This window comes from Echinops telfairi, unplaced genomic scaffold (genome assembly GCF_000313985.2).
Source record: "Echinops telfairi isolate 266 unplaced genomic scaffold, ASM31398v2 ScPeMD7_5592;HRSCAF=6446, whole genome shotgun sequence".
Taxonomy (NCBI): domain Eukaryota; kingdom Metazoa; phylum Chordata; class Mammalia; order Afrosoricida; family Tenrecidae; genus Echinops; species Echinops telfairi.
In genome coordinates this window covers 12,604,637-12,623,454 of record NW_022109491.1, presented here as the reverse complement: position 1 = coordinate 12,623,454, position 18,818 = coordinate 12,604,637, and the positions used below count along the sequence as shown (strand labels likewise).

Below are 18,818 nucleotides of genomic sequence, written 5' to 3'. Positions count from 1 at the left end.
ATATTAAAAGGAGCCGCACAATCATTGCCACAATAAATTTCAGATCATTTTCTTCATTTTGGTATCCATTATTATGAACTCCCCATTCCTGCCCCCACCTCCCTTGTCATACCCCTAAGGACAGTTATGGTTGCTGAGAGTTACCTATCCTGGATTGCATCTAAAGGGGGAAAAAACCCTCCCACAGCAACAACCATGAAATAAAACACGGAAAAACCTCAATTCAAAAGAAATCAGAAAATCCTGAAAACTAGAACAGGTTGTAAATGGTTCACGAAGGAGAACCAAGCGTCAGATGTTGAATCAGCAGCCCTGGTGGTGAGGCAGTTACATGTTGGGCGCTAACCACAAGGTCAGTAGTTTGAGACTACCAGTTGTTCCAAGGGAGAAAGACAAGGCTTTCTACTCCCGTAAAGAGTTACAGTCTCGGCACCTCACAGGGGCGGTTCTGCCCTGTCCGATCGGACCGGTGGCAGTGAGCTTGGTGTGGTCTGTCCGCAGTAATCTCCTTTGATCATGGAAGGAGTTTTGTCTCCGTGCGTGCTTTGAACCTTCATGTTCTCCTTTCCTGGGTTTTTGTTTTCCGATGGGCAGGTTTGACATCCAGCAAGCAATAGGGGCCCCTTGCTCATCCCAGTAAAGTCGACCAGTATATCGGTACAATCTCACCATGACAATCACGGCTGCATAGTTCTCCACCCTATGGAGAGCTGTGATTTATTTAATCAGCCCTGCTGTCCATGGGCTCTGTCATCATTATCATTGTCTCGTAACTCATGTTACAATAAAGATCCTTGCCCAGATGAACTTGGGCCCTGTCTCATTATTACCTCCCCAGGATCAGTTCCTGACTGCTGGCTTGACACACAGCTCTTGGGCTTTCCTTCCAATCATTTTGTAGAAAGTTTTCACTAAGGTTCTCTATCAGAACAACATCCTCACTCAGCTCAGCGATGGATTGGTTGCTATTTGTTGCTTTGTAAGCACTCTTTACCTAGCAAAGAATAGTAGCCTACTCTCCATGTTTGTTTCGTTCGGGTTCACTTTGGTTTTCAAAGCTATCTGCCCTATCTTTTCTATGATTTCAGCTTTGGTATCCTGTTCAGACACCTTCCGATAATACAAACACTCAGATAGTTTTTGCCTTATCTCTCTCTCTGTAGTTCCTGTCCCATTGTCAGGCTGACATTTTCATCCGTCTTGGTATCCTAATATAAAACCGATCTCGCCTTTTCCTACAGACAAGAAGCACCATGCACTTAGGACAGCCCTCCCAGTTCTTGGCCTTGGCTTGGGTCTAGGACTATGTGTACTTTTCTGTTTGCTGAGCTCCTCTTGTGCCTCTAGGACCCAGAGACAAACAAGTCAGATGGGCCTGCCACCAAGGGGGATGAACAGTAAGCATCGAAACACAAACCATCCAAGCAAACCAGAAGCCATCAGGTGGAGGAGTAAACTGGAAGAAAGTAACCCAGGTGTGGGCAAGACCAGAGGCATCTTCTCTGGAGCAGGAAGAGACCTTTAGCAGAAACCCACAGGGTAAGCAGGTTGTATGAAGGACGGGGAAGGACATTCCAAGGGGCAGGAACAGCATGAGGAAGGCTCAGAGGCACAAAAGCAGGTGTCTTCCTTTTTTGGAGTCTTTTCTAGTCTCCCCTCCCACCCACCCCTGCCCCGGGGTGAATAGCTGCCCCTTCTTCTTCTCACTTTATTCTTGTTACGTATGACCCAGGATGGGGTGATTTCCCAGGCTCCTGTCACAGTCCTGGGTGATTTCCCAGCTCTGTGACACTTCATCAGCAGCCTGTGGTGCTTCTGAAATGTCAAAAAATTAAAATAAAATAAATAACTTGCAAGCGCAGTCCGTGGCCTGGCACAGGGGTTGCCCTCTGCTGCTTCCAAGTCATGGTGGCCCGTGAGCACCAGAGTGGAGCGTGTTTCACAGCACCTTTGACAACGGATCTTTCTGAAGCACAGTGTCAGGCCTTTCTCCCAAGGCACTTTTGGATTTCGAACCACCCAGCAACCAAGCTCCTTAACCCCCCGTGTCTCCCAGCACATCCTACTGAATAAGCACCCCATTCCTATGAGCTAAACAAATGAATATGTACGTAGCAGATGGAGGTCTCTCTGGAGCCTCGTAGGAGCCACTGAGCACTTTACACAGCAATCCCGTTTCATCTCCACAGCTCGGCTGTGATGCCTGCCTCTGACAGCAGAGGAAACCGGCTCAGGGAAGCTAACTCCCAGGTCTGCTTGATCCCGGCTTGTCCCTGGTTCCAAAGCTCACAGGTCTCCATGGAGCCCTAATTTAATGAGGAGCCCTAGCGACGTGATGGTCAAAGCACCGAGCCACTGACCAAAAGGATGGCAGTTCGAACGCACCAGCTGCTCCCCGGGAGAAGGAGGTGGCAAACTATCTCTGCCGAGATTCACGGCCTTGCTAACCCGATGGGGGCCGTTCTACTCCGCCCTCTGGGGTCCCTGTGAGTCGAATCACCAAACAGCAGTGTGTGTGTGGTGTGTGCAAACCAAAGAGGCTGCGTGGGACCTGTGTGCTTCTGGCCAGTACCGGCCCCCATCCCTGTCCAGCCCCGGCCCTTAGCTGACTGGCTTTGGTGTCCTGGGCACCAAGGAAGGGAAGGCTGTTTTCTTTTCTTTTAAATGACAAATGCATTACATGCCCGTGGAAAAGAAGAGAGGAAAAGGCATAAGACAAGGAATAAAAGCAGGAGGGGAAAAATCCATCCTCCTCCCACTCCCCAGGATAACCACTGTTAACAGTTAGCTCTGTTGTTCCCTCGAACATCCAACCCCGTCTCCACATCCGCACGCCCAGCGGTCCTGTGGCAGTTACTGTTTGAATGGAGCCAGATCCTTGACTTTTTCCATCCAGCCAGTTCTCCTTCGGCACCTACAGACCTTCCTCCTTCCACCCTCCTCTGTCCGACCATGGGTGCTGATTTCTTTACCCAGGCCCCAGGCGTGAGCACCAGCCAGCTCCACACCGTCTCTGGCCGAGCTTCCTCCCTGGGCCAGCCCAGGGGCCCGGGGGCCTGGGCCAGACCGCCGCCCAGTCGGCTAGTGGCTGGGGGAAAGGCCCTGCTGTCTCTCACGTTGACAGGTGTTGCCAGGCTGCCTTCCGAAGGCCCTGCCAGCTTGCACGCGGGGCTGCCTGGCTACATGGGGGAAGGCTTTTAAGCCGAAAGTGATGTGGAGCAGGGCTGCCTCCCCTCCCGCTGCCCGAGACCTGGCATGGAGATCGCCACCAGGAGTACAGACCATGCAGGCCCGCCCGTCTTGGGCTAGGAGATGGATTTTTGATAAAAGAGGCTAAATAACAGGTTTTTCTATTTCACCTTATAGGAATGGGATGGGGGGTGGGGGTGCCAGGCCTCCAGCCAATAGAGGACCAAGAGTTGTCAGGAGGGCTTATAAAGCTTGCTATTTCTGGCATTTTTCTCTTTCTCTGCTGATTATGCAGCAGAATTGCACAGGGGCTGTCGCGGGCGCATTCTCTCATTGCCTGGGCTTCTGTGGAATGAGACTCGGGCGCCTTCTGCTTGCGAGACGCTGGTGCATTGCAGGTGTGGGCTGGCAGAAGGTAAGCAGTGAGGTCCGCCTGGGTGGAGGGGGCCTGGCGGGGCAGGAAGAGGACCTGGGCCGGTGCCCGGCATGAGCTGAGCAGAAGATGCTTTGTAGGGTCCAGGAGGCCTGTTCTTGGCAGCCTCCTTTTGGAGTGGGATTCCGGAGGTTGGCGGGCTTGGCCTAGGGAGAGCAGGGTCAGGCTCTGGTCTGGGTGCTCAGGTGGCACTAGCTGCTCTGTCATTCATTCAGCATGCCCCTCAGAGGGCCTGGCACACACTGGGCGCTGGGGTCTGGCTGATTCAGACTAGGAATGGCCAGAGCTGTGGTGGCAGGAGCTCAGACACCCAAAAAGCAAGGGCAGCACAGCCTTACGTGTGTCTACTTGCTGATCTGTAGTGGACAGTAGTTTCACATCAGAGATGCTGCTTCTAGGGACAGCTGGCACCTGTCCCTCTCCCAGCCCCACAGTGAACCAAAGCCTCTTTCCACATGGATCATCCCTGGCAGGGACAACCCATGTGAAATGGTTCCCTACAGTTTAGTAAGTAAGCGTAAGTCAGCCTGCGCTTACCTGGCTTATTGAGTCCTTTTTCCCTGCCAGCAGAGATTCCCAAGGTGAGGGGGTGCAGATACCTTCCAAGGCAGATGGTGTGGGCAGTAGCGGGAAATGCCCCCAGGTGTGTCTGAGCTGCCTCTTCTGTCGGGTTTTGGAGTTTGGGGCATCAGTAAGAATCCCCCATGGGTAAGCGCCACTTTTTCCTCCCGTCGGGCAAGGGTGTGAGAAAGCCAGGTGGGCTGCCCAGCCTCCACCTTTTTATAACAGGAAGGACACCGGGCAGCCGGGAAGGACACAGATGCCTGTTTAAGGACAGACACTAGAGGCTGTGGAGACTGGGAGCCAGAGCAGAGCATGGATGGCATTCCCCAGCTGGTCCCTGGGAGGTGGCTTTGTTGCACCCATGGGCCAGGAGGCCCCACTTCTCTCGGCACCTCCGTACTTACCAGCCCTCACTGGGAATCGGCAGCTCTCTGCAGGTCTGCCCCAGACACGGAGCGCCCTCTCAAGCCTGCGCTCCTGAGTATGGGGTACCCCACAGGCCCCACGAGGGACCTGTGAACAGCCGCTGCTGGGACTTCCACAGTGGCCTCCACTTTCTCCACTCTGTCCTGGAAGCTCGCAAGAGGCCACAGGCCTGTCAGAGAAGGCTTGGAAGCCAGCCTGCCATGGAGGGGGTAGCTATTCCATGCCTGATGTGTGCCAGGGACTCACCTGGGCACTGCATTTCAATCTCACAGCCACCACAGGCTCCCTCAGTGGCCTAGGGCAGACACCTTGCACCTTCTAGGTCTCAGTCTTTGTGTCTGGAAAATGGATGGTGGTCTCCATTTGATGGCATGTCCAGGTGTTGGTATGCATGTGTGTGTGCGCGCGCGTGCGCGCGCAGTGTCTGACTCTGTGCTTGCATATGGCAAGTGCCTAGCTGGAAAGTGAGCGTGGACAGATGGCTCAGGGCATTCGCCTCTCTCAGCACGGGCCGCCTGGCTCTGGGGCTTCCCACGTGTGTTTCAGAGCCCAGGCTGCTGTTCATGGCCCTCTGTCCAGTCCTGAGTACTTGGCTGCGAGGAGTTCATTGGCTACAGGGGTTTGCTGGCTGAATGACAGGAGTCCTGATGGAGCAATGGCTACCAACAGAAACATTGGCAGTTCCCCACCCAGCAGTTCCACGGGAGAAAGACGCGTGGTTCTAGTCCCATAAAGATTGCACCCCAAACACCCTGTAGAACAGTTCCAGTCTGTTCCATGGGGTCACTATGAGTTGGAATGAACTTGGCAACCCGAACAGCACCTGGCTATACTGAAGCAGAGCTGATCCATCCATCTCTAACACTTCCTGCACACGGGTGGCCAGTGTCCCCTTGAGGTAGCTGCAGGACAGTAGCCTTAAAACAGGTGTTGAGGCTGCCAAGCCTTAGGCTGAGGAGAAAGCTTTGGGAGGGAGGGTGTGTCCTTGGGAGTAGGGTGTGGCCATAGGAGGGTGTCACCTGGGTGGGTGTGGCCTTGGGTTGGGGGTGTGGCCTTGGGTTGGGGGTGTGGTTGGAGCATTGTTCAGTCTACGCCCCATGCCCTGGAGCCTTTTGGGGTCCAGGCTGAGACCTGGCTTGGAGTTGTGGCTCTGTTCCTTGCTTGCAGTGTGACCTGAGGCAGGTCACCTCACCTCTCTGAGCCGGAGTGTCCTTACCTGCAGAATGGTAGGTAGATCATTAGGATTAAATGGGGTAAGGTGCATCGACGTTACATAGATTACTGCTATGGAGTCGGTGAGGACTCATTGTGAGTCTGTGGGACAAAACAGAACCGTCCTTTTTGGATTCCCAAGACTTCAAATCTGTATTGGAGTACACAACTGCCGCATCTTTCTTCCACGGAGCTCAAACCATTGACCCTGTGGTTACTAGCTCAATGTGTCAGCAAGGTAAGACACAGTTCTTTAAACAAGTAAGCCCCGTGCATTGAGGGGTTCCAACTCATAACAACCCTGTAGGACAGGTAGGACTAGCCCTTTGGGTAACCAAGACTGTAAATATTTACTGGCGCAGAAAGCCTCCTCTTTCTTCCATGGAGCCACTGTTGGGTTCAAACTACCGACTTTTTGGTTAGTAGTTCAATGCCACCGGGGCTCCTACTCACTGCCATTGGGTTGATACCAACTTCTAGGTTTCCAAGACGATAACTCCATGGGAGTAGAAAGCATCATCTTTCTCCTTTGGAGCAGCTGGCGGCTGCTGATCTCACAGTCCAGCGCATAACCACCACACCACCAGGGCTCACGGGGCCTCCAGGGGTGGCTCAAATGGTTCATATGCTCAGCTGTTCACCAAAAAGTTAGAGGTTTGATTCTGTCTAGAAGGGCCTCTCCAGACAAACCAGCCGTTGAAAACCCCAGGGAGCACAACTCTCTGATACCCCTCCCAACCCCACCCACCCCACAACCCGCCCTGAGGAACTGTGAGTGGGGCTGAGACCCTGTGCTCACAGAGTACTGATGTGAAGAAAGAAAGTGAGCTGCAGTGGGAAGCCGGCTTCCAGGGCTCATTCTGCCACGTATTTGCTGTGTGATCTTGGGCAAGTCCTTTGCCAAAGTTCTCGCCTCTGCCTCCAATAAACAATTCATGCTGGTGCCAGCGGTGCAGTTACACGTTGGGCTGCCAACTGCAAGGCCAGCAGTTGGAAATCACCAGCCGCTCCACCGACTTTCTATTCCCTTAACGAGTTCCAGTCTCGGAAACTCAGAGAGGCAGTTCTGCCCTGTCTCAGAGGGTCGCTGTGAGTCAGAGTTGACTCCATGGCAGAGATTGGGTTTTGGTTTGGCCCCACCAGGTCCACTCTTCAACTCTGGGTTGGAAACCAGGGTGTGTGGGGAAGGATGCTTTGGGGTGGAGATCAGTTTCCTTGATGCGTAGCATCTGGGATGATGTTGTACCCTCCCCGCCCCCGTGCTGCCTCTCGATGGAGTTGGACTGAGAGGCAGAGAGGCAGTGGTTCTCAAGGAGGCAGCCTGGGATGTGGGAGGCTGCCTCATTTTGGCACCCACCGTGACTGCCTTGGGGTGGCCTCTAGGACCTTGGGGCTGCCCAGGAGTCACCATCTCTGCCCAGCAAGGACCCACGTGGACAGTTGTGAGCACAGCCTCAACACATCACAGATGGGGAGAGGAGGCTGTAGCTTCTCCCCTTCCCCTGCCCCTCAGGTGCCCACCCCGGGGAGGGTCCTAGGACCTCCTGTTGGTGGGTGTTTGGAGAGGAGCACTGAAATAGGAGCCGGCTGGGCCTGGGTTTTAGTCTGGGCTCCTTGGCTTCTGGCTGTGGGATGTCAGGCAGCGCTCCTGCCCTTTCAGTGAAGAACCGTGAAGGCCACGGGCGCAGTGCCCTGGAATCAGGGGGAGGAAGTGTAGTTCGGAGGTCTGTGAGCGGCTCACACCGTTTGCCACTAGGAGCAGTTTTCAACGACTAACGTGATGGTTGGCTGTTCGAACTCAGCCGTGGCACCATGGGCGAACGCACCAGTCATCTGCTTCTGTAAAGATCACAGCCAAGACACCCCACTGGGGCGGTTTCTGAGCCGTCCCACGTGGGGCTTGGGAGGATTTATTTGCCCTGAGCGGGGACTGAGGAGACAGCAAGGGGTTTGTGTGGGCTTTTTTGGTTTCATACAGAAAGGCAGCTCTGATGAGCATGACTTCTCCCCCAGAGGGTTCCTCTGCAAGGACCCAGTGGATCATTCCCCGCCCCCAGCGTGCCCCTCACCCACCTCAGTCCATTGTACCACTGTCTGCCCCTTTGCTTAGGTCACATCCTCAGAGCCATCCTGATCTCTCCCCACATCCAACCTACCTGTCGCTGCTGCTGCTGGCTCTGCCCGCAGATCTCTTTTCCCTCTCACCAGGGTGAGGACTGAAGCACCTGCCTGCTCTCTTCGAGCCCATCCCTCCCAGCAGCCAGGGCATCTCTGCACCACCTGGTGTGCATACCCCTCACCTGCTAAGATGGCGCCCTCTGCTGGAGGCTTCCCGCAGCCTTCAGGATCTGTTCCCACGCCCTTCGTGTGCACACACCTGGCGAGCCACCTTGTCTGGTGGCCCTCCTTTGTGCTGTCAAGGAGCCAGCTTCCACCCACCTCAGCACCACTGCCCTGCAGCTTGCTGCCTAAGGGCCTCTCCCCAACTGACCACTGTGATACCTGTTAACCCCCTGGTCCTGAACAGAGCCCCTGTGTGGTGTCCATGGTTAATGCGTGGGAGGTTCGAGTCCGGCCAGAAACCCCCAGGAAGGGCAGATGATGGAATTCTAAAATATCAGCCACCAAAAACCCGGTGGGGTCCGATTCTACTCTGACACCCAAGGAGCCACGATGAGTCGGAACTGCCTTTGGGGAAGCTCTGTGTGGGCCCCAAATCTGCTCCCTGGAGCCCAGGGTCAGGCCCTTCCTATACATACGTATGGACGTGTGTATACGTGGCTCTGACATAAAATCAAAGGCTCTTGTTCAGGTCATGGCGATTTCATTCATTTGTAAATCTGTATTTATGACTCACAAGTCATTTTGTAATTGTCGGGAGGGACAAGATTGGCTCTTCTGTCTCAAATGTTGGCCACCCCGCTCTAGTCCCTACACTCCTGCTTATCCCTGAGGTCAGGATGCAAACATCACTGCCGTCCCGAAGTAACCTCTGAGCACCCCACTTCCACTGGCATCCCCCAAATTCTGCCCCAGGGCCCCTTCCCTGGCACACCGCACCCCCATCCTCATCCTCAGTGCTGTGACCATCTGAGTGGACAGGCCTCGAGGGTGGTAGCCTTTATTCTCACCCTGCTGGAGGGCTGGGCAGGCACAGAAAGCTGCTAGGCTTTTGGACAACACATGCAAAGAACTCCTTGCTCCTCTGGGAGGTCAGACCGGCACAGATGCAGTCGAATCCCCGGCCTGTGATTTGCTTGGCTCTGTGACCTTGGACAAACCTCTCTGAGCTTGGAGGCTCATGAGGAGCAAGAAGGCAACAGGGTAACACGTTTCTTCTCCTTTTCCACTGGCTGGCCAGCACGTGCCTTCAGGAGACGCTGCACATTTAAATGACCCTACTGCTTTACCCCAAGGAGAGCAAGCCCACCGAGGGGCCAGGCCCCGTGACCACCTACCCCACCCCCAAGTCCTGTGCATAGAGAAGCCCTCCAGAGACACCGCACCCCCCTCCCCTCCTCCAAATAGCAAAAATAGCAGCCGTCGGGGCAACCTGGGTTGCAGAAGCCACAGGAAGCAGCTTCAGCAGCGAGCGGATGTCAGCTGCTCCCAGGGGCCACTGAGGTCCCCGGATGTGTCGAGCCGTGCCGCCCGCACGCCTGCTCCGACCACAGCATCAGATAAGGCCGGTGGTGGAAAAAGTGCTGGTTTCCTCTCACTGGGGAGGGTAATCTCACTGCCATCTTCTGGGGATGCGCATGCGTGTACACACACACACACACACACACACACACACACACTTGGGTACAGCCCCACGTCAGTTACTGTGCATCTCAGAATTAGGGAAAAGGTGACCCCCTCCCCCTACCTGTATGGCCTTCCCTACCTGTTCCCTGTGGCCCCATCTGCTCCGCCTTATTGGTCTCCTCACTGGATGCACTCTACCTCAGGACCTTTGCACAGGCTGTTCCTACCGCCTGGGAACTCCTGGTCCCACGGCCTTGACTCCCTCCGCATGTCAAGGAAGGCCATGTGGACTGCCCCACAGCCCAGCTGTCCCCATTCACCCTCCCCTGTCCAACGGTTTCTGCTTTCCACAGTCTACCGGGAAAACGGGATTAGGAAAACAATGGCATTTTCCCATGAATTTTGGGAACTGCCCCGCCCCCCCAGAGGTCGAACCTTCTAGCATAAGTTCTGTATGGACTGTGGTTTGCCTTCTGTCCCTGATGCAAGAATGCAAGCCCCAGGATCTTTGTTCACTGGGTGTCCCAGGTGCCGAGCCCAGAGTGGGTGCTCAGAAATGTTTACTTGGCAAGTGAGTGCATGAGTGAGTGAGGAGAAATCGGCCCAGCAGCCAGAACCCACCTGGTCAGGTTGGACTTGTTTGAAGTCTTGTTTCAGGGCTGCAGGACGGCAGGAGCTCACATCTGTCAGCTGCATTGGTCAGGAGCTCTTGCTAAGGCCAGAGAATGCCCTGGAAGCCATGTGCCTTCCCAGAGAGGCCTTTGAAGCAGTTAGGAACTTGGGCCTTGGGACCGCCTTGTCCTGGGTTTGAGCCCCAGCTCCCCCTTTTCCGCTGTGTGACCTTCCCCTCCTCTGCCTGGGGGTGCTCATGTGTACAGCGGGGTGGATAACTTGGGCCTGGCCTGGCCAGTCGTAACTGTGAGGATCACATGTACCGGATGTCAAGTGCCTGCGCTGGTCAGCAAATCATGGTTCTCATAAGCTCATTCATGGCATTTGTTAGGTTCTCAGGGGGCCAAGCCACAGTGACAAACAGCCCCCAGAATTTCTGTTGCTTCTCACAACATAAGTTTATTTTTGCTCTTACCCTGGTGCTGTGATGGGCCGTGCGTTGGACCGCTAACCCACACACCAGCACCTCAAAACCACCCACCGCCCCACGAGGAAAGCTGAGGCTCTTTACGCCCATCGACCATTACAGTCTCGGCACTTCTGACCTGTCCTATGGGGTCACGATGGGTCAGAATGGACTCCTCGATGGCAGCGAGTGAGACCGGCCCCGTGAGGGCCAGCAAGCAACAAGGGGCCGCGCTCTCAGGGTCAAAGGTCGGTTGAGCCTTGACCACCTGGGACATTGCTAGGCCCCAGCAAGAATGGGGAGACCTCGAGCAGACTTTCTGTGCCTCCACTGGACACACAGCCCCACCAAGTGGCATGGGGTCATGGGGGGCAGGAGCTAGAGGTGTCCAGATACCCATAAGAAGAGGGGAGCAGAGCCAGGTGTAGGGGAGCAGTGGTAAAGCCTTCCATCTCAGCAGGTTCTTCCCTGCCCCCTCCACACTGTTGGGGAGACTGAGCCACAGTTGAACAGACCTGATGGGATCACCTGTGGTAAGGTGAGTCTGCCCATGCCCTAAGCCCCGGAACCTGAAAATGTGACCTTATGTGTCAGAGCGACTTTGAGGCTGTGAGTAAGTTAAAGGAGTGGGGATGGGAGATGGCCTTGGGGTCCTGGGGGAAGAGGGACGATGAGATGCTGGACGCTGACATGGGTCCCGGCGTTGATGATGGAGGAAGGGTCCACGTGCTGAGACAGTCACTAGAAGCTGGAAAAAGCCAAGCGACAGATTCTTCCCTCAGGCCCGGGGAGGAGCCAGCCTGATGACACCTTGACTGTCACCCAATGAAGCCTGTAGAGGGGCCAGGCCCAGCGAACCCCAGCACTGGACACACAGGAGCCCTCCACCACATCCCAAACAGAAGCAAGGCAGCAGCTGGCAGGAAGGTCTGCGAGAAGAGTGTGGGGTTTCTTCAGCACCCCCCCCCCGCCCAGGTACCCGATTTCTGGTCCTGGCCAGCCCTGGGTCACCCCAAGTCATTGGCAGGCCAGCAGCTCGGAGGGTTTGTGAAGATGTGTAGAAGGACATCAGACCCAGGTTCACTCCTGGCTCAGCTACTTGATACCTCTGTCCCCGAGCCTTTCTGAACCCCCATTTCCTCATCTGTAAAATAAGCACGTGGTGCCTCTGTTAACAGGGGACCAGCCTCCCTTCCAGTCCCCAGCATGCATGTGTGTACCTGGATGGGAGGAAACACTTCATTCAGTTCCAAAGCCCCTTACCTGAGATCACCCATAAAACTGGAAACTCCGATTGGTTTTATAAATTGCCACAAACTTGCTGGGCCCCAACACCTAAACCCAACTGACATGAGGCTATTTATAATCTTTGTGTAACCCACTTGTGTGGAAACTCATAGGTTTCACTGCAGAAATATGAACCTTACTGACGGCAGGTGCCACCCCAGAACCCAGGGAGGGTGTTGCATAACCTGCAGAAGCTGTACTTCATGTCTGTTACTGTTTTGAAACCCAAAGAAATTCAGAAAGGCAGCTGACCATGGAGCTGGCTGAAGGACTGTGGCTACGTGTGTGTGTGTGTGTGTGTGTGTGTGTGTGTGTGTGTGTGTAGGGGAGTACTGCCACTAAAGACCCTTGGAAGGTTCACGGATGGACACTGTTCATGGCCACTATGAAGTTCGAAGCCTCTTGGTGTCTCAGCAGCCAATGCCCTCTTAGTCACCAGGGGTTAAACTGGCTTTTACGGGCTCAGGAGCAGAGGTTAAGGTTTGGGGCAGGGTAAGCCAAAGTGCTTAAGCATTTCTGATTTGAATTTAAAAGGGGACTTTTTAAAAAAAAACTTTCTTGTGAATCATCAGAAAAAGAAATCAGAAGGAAGCGTGTGACCAAGGAGAGGAAATTAGGGTTTGTGCACTGCGTGAGTCACCCCCTGTCTGACTCCTGGGTGATCCCTCTCAGCAGCTTTCGCTCACGGAGATGCTCAGCGCTTCTTCCTGAAACCACCTGGAGGCTGGCTCCCAGCCGCCCTCCCTTCTTAGCCATCAGTACACATTCCTAGTTATGAATCACTGTCACCCTGCTTCAGTGATTGTTGCTTTATCAGATGTTTCTTCTCCTTCCCCAAGCCCTGCTCAGGGTTCTGTTGCCTGGCCCTATCTCTGATTCCTCACAGTAGCTTCTTGATAGGCTTCAGTCTTAGATCTTCACCAACCTGATCTTTAAACTGAAGCCAGAAGCCCATTTCCGAAATGGCCTTCCGGCTCATTGCAGCCCTCATTAAAAGCCTCATCCTGATGAGCCCTGCTGGCCTCTCCACGTCATCTCTCACTGCCTTCCTGCTCAATGACTGGACCCTGCTCTGCAGCTCCCAACCTTAGCTCATGCTGCCCTCACCCTCCCTCCTCGCCTCCCACCCCTCCTTGCCTGGGCTAACTCTGCTTGTCCTGCAGGTAGGCCTGCTTTGAAGCAACCTCCCCCATGAAGCCTTTTTGCATGTACCTTGTCTGAAATCAATAACAGCTGCTGTTGAGTTGATTGATTCATAGCAACCTCATGTGTGTCCGAGGAAGACTGCCCCACAGAGCATGCAGTGATCAGTTTCTCAGAAGCGGAGCACCAGGCCTTTCTTCCGAGGGACCTCCAGCTTTTCTGTTAGCAGCTGAGCCTCTGAACCATTGAGACCACCCGGGGACCCTCATAAACCATGGCTCCCATTCTGTTGGTGTTGGGTGCCACCCAGTCGGTTCCGACCCACAGCAATCCTGTGCACAACAGAGCAAAACACTGCACCGTTCTACGCCACCCTCATGACCGTCCTTCGCTTGAGCTCATGGTTTCAGCCACCGCGTCGATCCATCTCTTGTAGGGTCTTCCTCTCTTGCGTTGCCTCTCCACTCTCCCAAGCATGAGATCCTTCTCCGGGGACGGGTGCATTGGCGGTAGCGCGTGGAGCTCCCACTATACCAACGAACAAAACCAAACAAACGCACTGCCATCGAGTCGATTCCAACTCACGGTCACCCGATAGGACAGGGTAGATCTGCTCCTGTGGGTTTCCGAGACTGTAACTCTCTATGGGAGTAGAAAGCCTGTTTTTTCTCCCATCCATTTTCTTTATCTCCCCATCACTCCTGGTCCCGTGCCCCCCTCCGTGGGTCACAAGCTTCAGGACAAGGACCATGTCCTCTGTCATCTCTGATGCCTTCTCCCGCCCACCACTCAGAACAAAAGGCTGTTTTGTTGTAAGCAAGACAGGGGGTTTGCTTCATAGAGACAGACATGGCTTTGCCCTTACAGTCAGCTCGAAACTTTTCCATGCTAGCAGTGGGGGGTGGGATGGAGACACCCCAGTTTCATCAGAATGGGTTTGTGCTCATTGACGTTTCTCCGCTGTGTTGAGTTGAATGGACACTTCCCCTATATATTTCTTTCTTGAGATTACTGCTTCATGCCTGGCTGCTCTGTGTGGACCCCAGGTCTTTCTGTGCGTTGGTACCTTGCTTTTTGTTTAATCTGACAGAGCCATTTCTGCGTCGTATATATTAACTGTCTCGTGGTTGGCGCTGATATTTTCTTAGTCTGATGTCCTTTTCATTTTGGTTTTAATATGCTTCCTTCTGCAGAAGATATTAATGCATACATATTCGAATCTGTCAATCTCGCTCCCTCCGTGATTGCTTCAAGGGCCGAGGACGTTATCCTGCCCGTGCAGATCTGATAAGCATTCTGGTCTGTGTTCTGATCATTTCTCTATCACAGGACATTTCAGACTTAACTCTTTAATCCACATGGGGTGCACTTGGGTGTGGTGGTTTGCCATGGGCATCTAGTGCTAGTTTAAGGATGCTAACTAGGAGGGAGCTCTCTTTGCCAACCCTGGTCTGTTTATGAAATGATGGGTCCTGCTCTCGGTTTCCAAGAGGAGAGACACAATCGAGTTTCCACGAGCGTGCGGGCTGGCTTTTCTCCTGGATAGGACAGGGTTGTCCTATCGCCCTTTGGGCCCGTGGCAAAGACTAAGTGAAATACAGCGTAGAGGGCCCTTCACGTGGTGTCTGCCGTACAGGAAGTGGCGATCATACTTTTATGTTTTATTCCGCAGTGTCGCTGTTGTGTGCCGGGGAGGCTGCTCCGACTCATGGTGGCCTTCTGAGAGTAGGACACTGCTTTGCCCCATGCCATCTTCCCAATTGTTGCTGCCTTCAAGGCCACTGGCCAGCCACCGTGCCCCTCATCTTTGCAGGCCCCCCACTTTTCCAGTGGACGGCGTGTCCAAAGTGAGTCAAAGCTTTAAGCCCTCCTCTGTGCTCCCAGCATTTTCATTGGCTGGATTTTGGAAGTTGGAGCCCAGGCCTGCCTTCCTAGTTTCTCCTAGTTTGGAAGCTCTGCAGAAGCTGTCCACTCCCTGCGGGGTCCTCTTGGGATGTGAAGCGCCAGTCATCTTGCTCCCAGCTTCCCAGCAAGACACAAGGCTCCCACAGTGTGACCAACTGGCCGATGGGTAGTGGTTTTCTTACGTGATTGGGTCTAATTCTGTGCTTTGGCTTCAGTTTCACCGACGGACACTTCTCATTTTATATCACTGCCACACTGCTTTCCTTGTTTTACTGGACAGAATGGTGACCTCTCTGACTAGAACCCTTTCCCTTACTCATCTTTTTAGGAATAATGCTTTAAATCCCTCCCTGCCCAGCCTCACCCAAGCATACACTTTCTCTGCACTGTATCAAGCCTGTCCCAGCAACCTGTAGATGTCTCATGAGCACCGCCTACACCACCACCAATACCACCACCATAACCACTACTACCACTACTACCACTATCTCCACCTCTTCCACCACCACCACTAATACCACCACGACTAATACCACCAACCATTACCACTACTACCACTAATACCACCACCTCCCCCTCTACCACCACCACCACTAATACCACCACCACTAATACCACCAACCATTACCACCACTACTAGCACTAATACCACCACTTCCACCTCTACCACCACCACTACTAATACCACTATCACTAATACCATGGACCATTACCACCACCACCACCACTAATACCATCAGCACTACCACTACCAGCACCACCACTACCACCACCACTACCACCACCTCCACTACCAATACCTCCACTGATACTACCACCACTACTACTACCACCAATATCGCCACCACCACCAATACCCCCACCACCAATAATATCCCCCCACCACTACTTTTCTCAATCTCCAGTTCCCTCACCTTTGCTGACCCTGGTCCCTCTGCCTGGCAGGTGTGCACTAACTGCTCTCACCTTAATGCGTCACCACCTGAGCTGCCACCAGTGCTCATTCCTGGTCTGCTGAACCCCAAACTCCCCTGAGAGTGGGTCCTGGACTCCTCTGAGCCTGGTGGGTGGCTGGATATACATAGAGCATTGGTTCTCCACCTTCCTAATGCCGGGATCCTTTAATACAGCTCCTCGTGTGGTGGTGACCCCCCAGCCATAAAATTATTTTCGTTGCTACTTCATCACTGTCATGTTGCTACTGTGATGAATTGGGCAACCCTTGTGAAACGGTCATTTGACCCCCAAGGGGTCGAGACCCACAGGGGGAGAACCGCTGACATAGAGGCTCAGGTCAGCCTCGGGGAGGGGTGCTGCGACACCCTTGGCTTTTGACTGTAATGGATGGCTTCCCTGCCCATCCTCCAGGGAATTGACAGTGTGGCACTCCTGACCCTGAATGTGCAGTGGCCAGCAACTGAGGGCCATTAACCAACCCTGGCCTCAGTTTCCCCGAGATGGGAGGAGGTCTCGAAGGCCCCTTATTCATCTGAGACAGAATGTTTACAAAGTGAAGAGGAATTAGAACCACGCATCACACATTCTGCACCTTGGAGGGTGGCTTTCCCTCTCTCTGGCCCCACTGCCCACCCAGCTCCTGTGTAGGCAGGAACCCCTCTCCCCGGGGAGAGCCCGGACCCAGCGTATAGGGGCTGCAGGACAAAAAGCAGACGGGTGACCCTAGGCCTTAGAAGGCAGCTAGGGGTCAGGGGGGCGCTGGCATTGTTTAGAGATGGCTAGCATGCATAACTCACCCCCCACCCAGCTTCATGGCAGTCCTATAGGATGGAAGGTTCCAGACCCTTTTACGGGTGTGAGGGTCAGAGAGTGCCCATAGCAGCTAGATTCAGAACCTGGGCTTCCAAAGCTGCCTCACTCCCGAATTCCCTCAGCGCCAGGTCCAAAGGCTGCTTTTAATGAGGTGTTTGAAAACCTAGGACAGTGTTTACAAATAACCATTTCCTGTCCTATCTGGTGCTGACTGAGGCTGCATTAGATTGTGGGATCAGATGCGTTAAGTGCCAAGTTCAGGTGACCTAGAAAACCTTTCTAGGTCAAATGAACAATTTCAAAGGATTTTTTTTTCCTTTTTCTCTTCCTCTATTTTCTCTAACCGCCCCCCTGCCCCCCGCCCCCCACCGAACGCCACCGTTGACATCTTTCCCCTGCCACCGTGCGATGGAGCCCGATGCGGCAGGCATGATCGAGAGCTTGCTTTGTCGGCTGGGGAGAGACTATCTCCCGAGTCATCTGCAGCACATTGTCTCCTCCGCGCTCCCCACTCCCTGCCTCCCTCCGTCCCAGCCCGACGCGCGCAGGGGCGCGTGCGCGTGGCTTTGAGTTAATTGTCTTTGGCAAGCATCAGTTTTGGGACGGGTTCCCAACCGCTCGGATGATAGATAATTATCAGGCACAAATATTGGCAGCGCCGGGCAACCAGAGGCTCGAGGCGGCTGACCGCAGCCCAGCCCCTGGGGAGGCAGCTGGCGGTCGCTGGGCTCCTCCTTGCCTTTGTGCGCAGACAGCGCCTGGCCTCCGAAGTCCAGCCCTCCCAGCATGGCCTCGAGCTGGGCGTTCCGGGTTTGAATCCCCTCTCCGCCACTTACTTGTTGCGTGGCCTCCCCTGCACTCCAGCCGGCTGCTTCACCTTGTCGAGACTGTTAGCCCCTCTCCGTGGTGCTGGACTCCTGGCAGCCTGGGACCCACAGAACAAAGCCCTGCCCCGTGCCGGGCCGGGCCCTCCGGGCAGCTCGCACCACCATGCCCCGCAGGGTCTTCAGAACCCCATCACCAGACCTTTCTTTCGGGTCCCTCTTTAGTCCGAAGGCGCCACCTGTTCGGCATCGTAGCCACGCCCCAACCTCCTGACAGGTGACAGCGCGTGAGGCGTGTGGACAAGGACTGGGGCCCGGGTCTCCTGGAAGGTGAGAGCCCCCTCTATCCCAGGAGCACCACTGCCTCTGCGAAACCCTAGCTGCTCTCGGGGCCCTCCTCTGTGCGTCGGGACGCCGAGTACCAGCCCCTCACCTTGCAGGGCTCTCGCGAGAATTCAGTGAATGTACCGGCACGTCAGTGATCGCGAGTGCCCGGCTCACGGCAACCTCTTTCTGAAGGTGGTCGCACTGGACTGCAGGGAATGCTTGGGTCATTGCGGCAGTGGGTGCTGCCCTATGCAAGCCCGGGACCGCCCTCAGCACGCAGGCCTCCTTCCACCAGCCGGGTCTCAGGCTGAGTCTCTCTGGGATTGTCCACGGAGACTCCTTGCCCAAGAGGACACACCTCCTCGGGCCCCTCGACCGAATAGCTGCCCAGTGCGGGAATGCCAAGGCTCGATTTGGTATGTCTCAAGGGCCACCCAGTTCCAGAGTCCCCTCGGGACAGGTTGGGCCCTCTATTGGGACCACATCGCCAGCCACCTTCTCCTGATGCCTGCCTCTTCCCAGACCACCCGAGGGGGTGTTACCTTGGGGGTGTGGCGGTCAGAGGACCCAAGAGCTGGCCCAATAGATAGGTTATATGCTCACAGCAGGGAGGCCCCTAGTCCGGCCTTGGCCTGGGATGGGTGGGAGGTGGCTGAGTGGAAGAGAGAGGAGGGGCGAGGGGGAGGGAGGCCCAGGACTGGAGCACAGAGGCTGCTAGGGCATGGACGTGCTGGGCCCCCTGCAAAGGGGATGTAGGATGAGTGCATGGGGAGCCAGGCTGAAGGGTCCGTGGGCAGGGGGTCACTTTGTCAGGTGCCCTGAATGCCACAGTAGAGAGGCAAGACCTTTGCCCAGTGGGGAGATGGGAGTGGAGGGAGCCAGGCCAGGGCAGAGCCATACATGTGCCACCTCT

At 54.8% G+C, this 18,818-nt stretch overlaps 1 protein-coding gene across 1 annotated transcript in view; it reads left to right on the top strand.

The window, feature by feature from the left end:
• Nucleotides 1-3,478: 3,478 nt before the first annotated feature.
• The window catches only part of TOX2 (TOX high mobility group box family member 2), a 109,480-nt gene continuing 94,140 nt past the window's right edge, over nt 3,479-18,818 (top strand). Inside the window, exon 1 of the mRNA XM_045295389.1 lies at nt 3,479-3,604. Coding sequence (XP_045151324.1) covers nt 3,479-3,604 — 126 coding nt within the window. The remainder of the gene's footprint in view (nt 3,605-18,818) is intronic.